At 46.9% G+C, this 9,763-nt stretch overlaps 1 protein-coding gene across 5 annotated transcripts in view; it reads left to right on the top strand.

Annotated features, from left to right (window-relative positions):
• The window catches only part of ANO4 (anoctamin 4), a 390,715-nt gene that overhangs the window by 230,720 nt on the left and 150,232 nt on the right, over positions 1 to 9,763 (top strand). For 4 of the 5 annotated variants that reach the window (XM_045292178.1, XM_045292181.1, XM_045292172.1 and 1 more), the window contains exon 7: positions 5,094 to 5,225. The exons of the other annotated variant lie outside the window; for it this stretch is intronic. In XM_045292178.1, the coding sequence (XP_045148113.1) occupies positions 5,094 to 5,225 (132 nt within the window). The remainder of the gene's footprint in view (positions 1 to 5,093; positions 5,226 to 9,763) is intronic. 5 annotated transcript variants of the gene reach the window in all.

Here is a 9,763-nt window from a genome sequence, read left to right as displayed (position 1 = left end):
GTGGACTCATGTTGTACTTGTCCTTTTGTGCCTGACTTACTTCACTTAGCATGATTTCCTCCAACTCTTCCCATGCAGCGATGTGCTTCATAGGTTCATCACTGCTTTTTAGTGATGCGTAGTACCTTGGAGTTCTTTTAACGTTGTTTCAAATGAACATCTTTCTTCCACCATCATGTTTAAAGTGCCTATTTCGGCTGCTTTCCACCACTTCTACCTTAGCCCCATCACCGCAGGAAGTTATTAAGAACTCTGGGCTGGCAAGCCTGGAAGGATTACTGGTAGCAGCGTGGGTTCCAAGTCATTGGTCAGTAGCTCAAGCCCACAAAGCACTGCAAGGGAGAAAGATAGAAAGGCAAGACTCTTGCTCCTGTAAAGATCAACAGTCCCAGAAACGCAAAAGAGCAGCTCCACTCTGTTTTCTGGGGACACTGTGAGTTTGAATGGACTCAGCGGCAGAGAGTTTGGTTTTTAAGTCTCTTGGTTTGTTTGTTGGGGTGGGGGAGGGGGGTGGCAAGCCTGAAGCTTCTCCAAAGCAGTACATACACACCCTGTTCCACAATCAGGTTGCTTAGGCAGTTTCTGAGTCCTGTGTGCTGCTGTAACAGGAATGGCACCAGTAAGTGAGTGGCTTTGCAGTGCAGACAGCCACTTTCTCACTGTTTGAGAAGTCTGAATGCAGGCCACCAGCTCCCGAGGCAGGTCGCTTTACCGTCAGCTCCCAAGAAGATCCCTGTGCCATCTGGCATTCCTCTGCCCATGGCCCTCTCCACGATCCACATGTGGCATCTGTCTTTCCTTGGTTGTGGGTGTTTGGCTGTCGATCTCTGCTGCTCCGGATAACGCAGATGTGAGTCTGTTTAGGACACACTTGGAGAGGGCCTCATTAAGATAATGCAGAAAGCCTTCTTTCCAGATAGTATTAACATCTGCAGACACAAGAATTAGGATTCCAACATATATATTTTTTTGCAGCCAGGGACTGGGGGAGGAATTATGGAGTTGGGGGACGGTGAGGAATGAGGAGGGATCATTCGATCTATAACCAAACCCCACCATGCCATCCCGTCAGCTCTAACTCGGAATGGCCCCACAAGGCAGAGCACGACTGCCCTCTGGGATCTGAGAGGCTGGCAGCCTTGACTGAGAGCAGCTAGCCTTATCTTTTTCTCGGGGAACAACTTGTGGCTTTGGATTGCTGGCCTGGCATTTACCACCCTAACTCCTAACCAACCATGCCACCAGAGCCTTTCTGATCCGTAACCAAAAGCAAAAGAAGCCAAACTCACTGCCTTCAAGCCATCCTGTCTCATAGCGCCCCTAGAGGACAGGCCAGAACGACCCCTTTGTGTGTGCAAAGCTGTCACTCTTTATGGAAGTTGAAAACCTCACCTTTCTCCCTCAGAGCATCTGGTGGTTTCAAACTGCTGACCTTGCAATTAGGAGCTCAGTGAGTAAGCCACCAGGGCTCCTGGCTTCATTCCATAACTGCCAAGTGTTATTATTACCATGATCCCATGGTATAGCCCTGCAAAATACGGCCCAGAAAGGAGAGAGGCTCATAAAAGGCCAGACAGGTAAGAAGCACCAGAGCCATGTTTAAAAACCCCAGCTTCCTAGAACCTCATCAAGCCGCCTCTTCCATTCCATTTTCTGGCCCTGTCGCTTCTCTTATCTTTGACGAATTAATCATTTTTAGCACCTTCTCACTTCATCATCTCCACATCTCATTTCAATTGTGGCACCACAAGCTGACAGCTACCGGTTTATCTCAGAGGAGTATTTACGGCTGGGTTTTTATAGCTCTGTTTGTTTGTATCCACGGGTACGCTGAGTGCCCAGCCCCTCTAGATTGAATTCACAGGCACTGCACGTGGAGCTCGGATTCTGCGAGACTGCCAAGTTTAATCCGATTAGTGCTGCAGACGGCAGGTGTGTGGGAGGTAAAAACTCTGTTATTTAAAACAAAACAAAAAAACACCTTTGGGCCAGTGTCCTTGCTCTTGAGTGATTTTCAAGCAATCTGACAAAATCCAGCCCAGGGCTTTTTAGGAAGGCAACCAGGTCAGTTTTGAGTTCCTTTAAGTATACAGCATTGAGCTTGGACAAGCAATAAACATTAGTGGAGCACCCCTGTGTTAGTCTGGGTAGACTACAGAAACCAATTCATAGACACACATATATGTGTCTTAGGAAGAGGTTTATATAGAAGAGCAATTGTACATTAAGAAAACATCCCAACCCAGTGCAGCCCAAGGCCATAAATCTGATATTAGCCCATATGTCCAATACCAATCTATAAATCCCTCTTCAGACTCATGAAACACATGCAATGAAGCCAAATGCAGGATGTTCACAAGCCAGCGGGTAGAAAATCGTTGGGTCCAGTGGCGTTGTGAGCATCTCAGCACTGGCAGGGGTCTCTCTGTGGCTTCTCCGGCTTCAGAGGTCTGGTTGCATCCATGTGGCTTGCCTTCTGCAGTGTCTCCCAGGGAGTAGCAGAGAGAGTGGTGGGGAGTGTCTTTCGCCTTCAAGGAGGAAATACCAGATTTCCCAGAATTCTCAGGAGAAGGCTATGCCCACACGAATGTCTCATTGGCTATCTCCAGAATGACAGCCTAGACTCCACCCCTACTCTCTTAATCCTTAAATTGACACCAGATTAGGTGACTACCATAACCAGGAACTGAATCAAAAGGCAAAAAGAATGGCTAAGAGCCTAGCTGGCTGCTCAGATTCACATTTTGGGGAGGGGGTGGGCAGTGATAATCAGCCCACGGGGACTGTGAGCTGGACACTGTTCCGGAGACTTCGTGTAGCTATTCATCAAAGAGTCCTCACAATAGCCCTATGTGTTGAGCAGCCTCATCTGGCCCACTTTTACAGATTAAGAAGCAGAGGCATAAAAACTTTTGCCTTTCGAGTTGATTCCACCTCATAGCGACCCTATAGGACAGAGGAGAATTGCCCCTGTGGGTTTCAGAGGCTGTAAATCTACAGGAGCAGAAAGCCTCATCTTTGTCCTGAGGAGTGGCTGGTGGGTGCTCGAACCGCTGGCCTTGTGGTTAGCAACCCAACGAGTAACCCACTGCGTGCCACCAGAGTTAAACAAACTGCCCACTGTCACTTGGCCAGTATTTACAGAGCCAGCACTTAAATTGAGGCTTCCAGCCCCGGAGCTCCGCACTGCCTCTCTGAAGGCGCTGATCTCACAGTATCTCCGTGGTGTGCACCAGGTGACCGGGCATGGGGAGATGGAGTCCAAGAAAGAGAAGATGGGGGCGGGGGGTGGGGGGGCACAGGAATTTTACCCCTTTGTCTATAGGATCCTGTTAGAAACTGAGGACCTTCCATTTTCTCCTATCTTTGTGACCCTCCGTAGAATCTTTCCTTCGTGTGGGAAAGGCATGGAGGGAAGAGTGAGAGTGAGATGGGGATGACGGGCCCAGAGCAGGTAGAGGATTCTTCCCACTTTGAGCCTTGAGAGGTTCTGAGAGAGGGCGGCCACCTCCAGGCACACTTGGGGTTGTGTTATGCCTGGAACACTCCTGAGAATACAGGAGGAAGGAAAAGAGCTGTTCACCCTGTCTTTCAGCTGGAAATTGATGGAGAAAAGTATCCACACAAAGTTGCATGCAAAGTACTCCCCCGGGTCTGAGTATCACTGAAGGGGAACTATCAACTGTCTGCCCTTTTGCCTTTGAGGCAACCCCTACTGGTGGTGACTGGGTCAGGGGAGAACGGAGCCCTGAGAATGTTTAGTGGCTGTGTTTCTGGAAGTAGAGCTCCATCCAGGCCTTCTTTCAATAGGCACCTCTGGGAGGCCTCAACCTCCAACCACGGGGTGAAACAGCTGGTCATGTTAACCGTCTGCACAACCCAGGGACACCTGAAAAGCAAACATTGCTATGGAAGGTTTTCCTGATTGAGGGGAAAAAAATATACCCAAGGTCCATGTATTTTTAGTTCACGGACTTAGAAGACGCTCCAGTGTTTTTTGCTTCCAAGGAATTTGTTCTTCTATGGCGTTACAATGGCGTTTCCCATGGTGAACGGCTTTTAAACCAGGAGTCTGCAGTCTCTCTTCGGGCGCTGGCTTTCCTTGCTAGCTGTGTGATTTGGGCTCCCGTGGGTCTCGTTTTTGCTGTGTAAAATGATGTTTGTTTAGTCTGAAGCCTGGTCCATCTGTCTTGCAGAGGTGCTCAGTGAGCTGGGGCGCCTTTTGTTGTTGTTTTTTCACTGATAGAGATACTTGCAGTCACATAATCGCTGAAAGTCTAGTGTACGTTTTGCTCCTTCTAGTGTCTTGATATGAACAACTTAAAACCTGGTCCCTTGGCAGCACCATGTTTTAAGGAGCTGAAGTCAGAGGGACAGAGGGGGCGGGGAAGAAGCAGGAAGCAAACTCTGGCTTAGAATCTACTGTAGGCACTGTTCTTTCCCTTGACTTGGCTTCACTGCCCTCACTGGCCAGTGACGTTGGCCCATGCTACCCCAGCACCGTGAGAACCAGAGGTCAGCTTGAACGGAAAGCAGGGACAGCCCAGAGCTAGCAGCTTTGTGCTGAGAGACCCCTCAGGGAGGTGAGAGAGGCAAGAAGGAAACCATGAATCAAGTTGTGCGCCCTCATCCCACTGGGCTACGTGCCTAGCCCCTCCATCGTTACCTGCGGCAAGAGTTCTCTCCAGCCCTCACGGTGGGGGGGGGGGGGGGGGCAGGGATTATACAAGCATAATGAGGCCTCTGTTGCTCTTCTTCCGGACCGCCAACTTCCTTCTAGAACTCCCCTGCTTCGTTCCGAAAGACCCAGTCATCTATTGGTGTATGGGTAGGCGTGTGAGCCAGGAGTGCCGTCTTAGAGACAAACTGCTGAGGCAGTTTGGTGACATGGAAAGCATACTGGTGACGCAGTTCTTTACTGGGGGACATCACCCGTCTCTCCACGGGACCTTGGGTTTCTCGCCGGTGACATGGGGCTATCACGAGTGCCTGGAGTGCGTGGGGAGAGGATGTGGCTCTGTGGTGTCTCCGTCCTCTGTCTCGGGTAACGCTGACATGCTGTACCCTTTGGTCTTGCCTTTCATGTACCACAGGATCGATAAACAAATAAGCAGGTTTCGGAGATGGTTACCTAAGAAGCCAATGAGGCTGGACAAGGAGACACTGCCAGACCTGGAGGAGAATGACTGCTACACTGCCCCTTTCAGCCAGCAAAGGATCCACCAGTGAGTGTTTCTTGTGGTAGCCCTGCCTGACCCAGGACGTGCCGCAGCGGCGGAGCCTGCCCCTGCAGGCTTCTGATACCTTGGCACGTGGGTAGAACAGTCTAGTGCCCTTCTCTCCAGAAAGCCCTGTGGAAGTCCACATGCTTTTTGCAGTAGAGCGAGCTGGCCACCCTAACAAACAGCCCCACCTATTGCAGCAACTTAAGAGTAGAAGTCTAGGCTCAGAACACCATGGAAGGACCCTTTGGTGGATACACAAGTAAGCTTCTCTGTCTTGTGGCTCTGCATATAGCCAGAGGACAGGGCTAGTGGGCCATAGCTTTCCATGTTGAAAAGAGAGGTCATTGTTGTTTTGTTTTTGTTTTGTTATTTGTGGCAGATCAACCTTCAGCTCACACTTTCTTCAATAGATCACTCAGTTACCCTAGGAAAAGCCATATCACCTGACAGCCCACTTGCTGGCTTATCTGTCGATCTCTAAGCAACTTGTGACTTTTGATTTGTGGGGGGAGCTATTGGCAAGTAATTGTGAGGAGTTAACAAATGTGGTTGTGTTAGACAGGGTTCTCTAGAGAGATAAAACCAAATTCCTGATAATATAATATATTTATTTATAAAGATAATTAGATATTTAACGAGAAATGAACTGTTAAATCATATACAGATAATTATACAATGCAAGAAATAAACAGTTAAATTAGAAAGCAATATAAATGGCTTAGTGCAACTCCCGTCCGTGAGAGAAAGTTGAGAGACTAGCAGTCCTTCAAGTCTCTATCTGATGCCAGATCTTCGTCTTTTTGTAAAGAGAGCTAGGCTATGTCAGCACAGCAGCCAATCACAAGGCAGGTCACCAATCGCCAGTCCCCAGCTCCAGAGAAGTCTTAAAAGGACCTCAACTTGCAGTGACACAGTCCACAGGCTAGGCGTCCCACAGACAGTGTAGCCTTTAAATTGAGGCACAGAACAAGCAAGGCAGCCGCACACTGGTCCGATGATCACAGAGCGAGAGACAAGAAAGGCAAGGCTCACCAAGCCATCCATCTCTCCGCCCCTCAGTCAATTCCACCTGCGTTTATCAGCCAGGCTGGCACAATAAACTGTCTCAGTGGTCAAGACTGTAAAGAATCCTGGCTGGAAGGCATGTGAGTAGCAGGTGAGAAAAGCCTGTCACAAGGGAGAAACCCACTAGGGAACCACCACCCCCCCTCCAAGGGAGCGAAAGCCTGACTTCCCAACCCTGATCTCTGGAGGTCTGTAGGATCCCAGGCCCTCCCTACTCCACCGTGCTCCAACTTCAGGAAAAAAGACTTAGCTGAGAGAAGTTAAGGGATGGTGGACCGATTTTAAAAAGGTAGGAGACTGATTTCGAGAAAACAACCCAAAGGGAAATTGTCAACAGGTTGCTGAGAATGCAAACTAGGGGCATGTTACAGCCCCAGAAAATCAATGAAAGTCTCTAGAGAAGAAAAACCCACCAATAGCTGCTCCACATCAGCATGTATAATGCTCCATCGGACCAGGACCAAGCAGTGAGCCTCTGACATAGCCACTCCTTGGTCACCAGGGAGCAGGTTGATGTCAGCCCAGCCCTGGCATCTGAACAGTAAAAGGATCACTGAAGTAGCAGACATGACCTTCACCACTCAGCCTAGACAGCCGAGTGAAAGTCTCCTGGGGCAGTATGAACATAATGTTAACTCATCAATGAGTCCTTCAGGAGGGTTTTCTTAAGAGAAAGAGACAGATGAAAGCTAGCCAGTTTCCTCTCTGACTTTAAACTTTCTCCAGGTTCGCATTGGGTTTTTTTGCGGTTTTTTCAACAAGTATTTCTATGAGGGATTTTTTGGAGGGAGAGGGGGGTGTTTTAGTGAAGAGGCTTGATTGTTGGAGCAATTTTAGGTTTCTAGGGGATTCAGCAGAAAATATAGAGTTCCTCTCTCCCCTCCTCCTGTTTTCCCATAGTAGTCATATCTTGCATTGGTCTGGACTATTTGTTAGAATTAATGGACCGAGATTGGCAAATTGTCACTATGAAGGCCATCCGTAGTTGACATGACGGCCCACTCCTTATATTATCTGGTGCTCTGGGCTGTGATAACTGCAAAATGGCACATATCGACCGTCACAGTATTATATAGACTATTATTTTTCCTAACAATGGTTTCATTTTTTCCCCAATTTATTATTATTAAGAGTTAATACACATATTATATTACATAGTTGAGTCACATCAAGCAGTATTGTACGATCACTACCCCAATCAGTTTCAAACATTCTTTTCCTTCCTGGACTCCTTGACATTATCTCCCTTTTACACCACCACTCCTACCACTAATGTACACAGCCCGCCCCAAAAAAATCCTTATTCTACTTGCTGTCCCTGTAGGTTTGTCAATCATGGATTTCATATACCAAAAAACAGAAAAACATGTAGCACAGCTTCAAGAGGGTGACCCCCCACCACCACCACCACCAATGGCATAACAACTCTAAGATAAATCGTAATGTGAACAAACAGAAATACAAAAAAATGTTGAAAACAGATCAGATCCAGCATGTATCAGAGTGGGGATCAAGTGACAAAGGTTTAACTATTTAAGTCAAGTTTATCCCTTTGATCTTCTGTACTCATCTTTCTAACACATTCTGTTTAGAAACCACTTTCCTCCCATCCCTCAGTTCTGGATAGAGGGAGATCACTGGAGGCTTATTTCCTATGTAGTTCCCATAAATTTATCTTGTTTGGAGTCCCATTGTCATCTATAGCCTTCTGCAAACCAGATTCTCACAATTACCCTCTGATCCTAATCCCTTCTTTGACTTCATAGTATATGATTTACCATCCTTCGGTCACTGACGGTGATGTGCTTCTTCCGTGTGGACGTAGTTGACATTTCACTGAGGTGGCTGTTTGTTTGAAGACAAGTGTTTAAGACCCCAGACACTATTTTACCTGATAGCCGGGCACCATCTAATCTCTTCGCTGCATTTTGTTACAGCACCTCTGTCTTCTCTGTTCCCTTCCTAACAGCAAGTATCGAGCAGGGCATGTAGGACACTTTCATTGCCCTAAAATCCTCCATGCTATTCATCTGGAATCTGATTTACATGTGGTTTTTACCTTTGCTTCTTACCTGTTTGAGGAATGCCTAGCATGGTATAAGAGTTTACATCTTGGATGGATGGATGGATGGATGGATGGATGGATGGATGGATGGATGATGAATGGGTGAATTATATAGTGTATGCTCTCAGGTTTGTTCTACTTCAATGGCATAAGGTTTAATAGAATATGACAAGGAGGTGGATAGATGAGTCAATGAATCATGTGAGACGCAGTCAGGAGATTTATTTACTTCAAAGGGATGTGGGTTAACGGAAGAGGAAGCTGTCCAACCACTCCTTCATTCTGATTATGTTTTCTGATGTTCTTGCTGTAGAAGGAAGACTTTAAATATGGTTTTTAAAGTCAGAAACACACCAGGCATCCATCAGAGTCCCTGGTGAACAACAGAGAATGATATTTTTTAACATTTTTAAAATTTTAAAAATGAGGAGTGATGTCATGTGAGATAAGGGCATTCATCTCTCACACACATATTTGAGGAGACTTTTGGGTGCTGATTCACTGAATAAATGATTTATTCATTAGTCCACTTCTTGCCAGATACTGTCTGAGTATACACAGTTATATCTACAGAGAATACGCAGTTCTTGCTTGAAGCCTGGTGAAGACAGCATTGTTCATCATTATGAGCAGTATGCTGGGTGTGACTTAAAGAGAGTGGGAATACTCGATTCTTTAGACTGGGGCAGTGGATATAACTGATGAGGATTCATCACAGAGAAGAAAATGCTTGAGTTAAGTCTTAAAATATCAAACTCACCCATGTAGGTAAGAGGAGAAAAATATTCCAAGAAGAGAGAGGAATCTTATATAAAAGAAAAAAGGTAAGAAACAGGAGGGGATGCTTGAGGAACCACAGTGTTTTTCTGTGATGGATGTAGGGTGTGAGGAGGACCTGGCACTGTCATTTGAAAATAGCTGAGGGATAGAGGGTCAGTGCAATAGGAGGTTTCAGGGCAGGAGGAGCAAGGAGAGAAGGCAGAAGGACAAGTGGAGCCAAACAGGGAAGGAGCAGACCTCAGTGGGACCAAAAGAATTACTCCGGCAAGTTTATCACGTTAAGTGGGAGGTGAAAAATAAGTGTGTCAATTGTTATGGGAGTGGGAGGTTCTTCCTCTTTGAAATTTGCCATGCCACATGGGCAGCATCCCACTGATGAGTGTGTAAAAGTAAGACTCAAATAATGCTGACTGTCAAGTCAGAAATACTTGTTCAGTACAATCAGAAGGGTGGGGGGAAGCCCCCAAGGATGCTTTGTGGGGGTTTTACTAGGTTGAAACTAATTAGAGGTAGTTGGCTAATGAGCTCTGGGAGTTATAAAGTGATATCCAGGCTTTCCAAATGCAGCCCAGAATCCCACGTGACTTCTTGGTTTTGTATAATGTGTGATGCAGGGGCGGGTGGGGGT

Source organism: Echinops telfairi, unplaced genomic scaffold, assembly GCF_000313985.2.
Source record: "Echinops telfairi isolate 266 unplaced genomic scaffold, ASM31398v2 ScPeMD7_2;HRSCAF=8, whole genome shotgun sequence".
Taxonomy (NCBI): Eukaryota; Metazoa; Chordata; class Mammalia; order Afrosoricida; family Tenrecidae; genus Echinops; species Echinops telfairi.
Note: the sequence above shows the minus strand (reverse complement) of the source record. Positions and strands in the feature narration are given on the sequence as shown.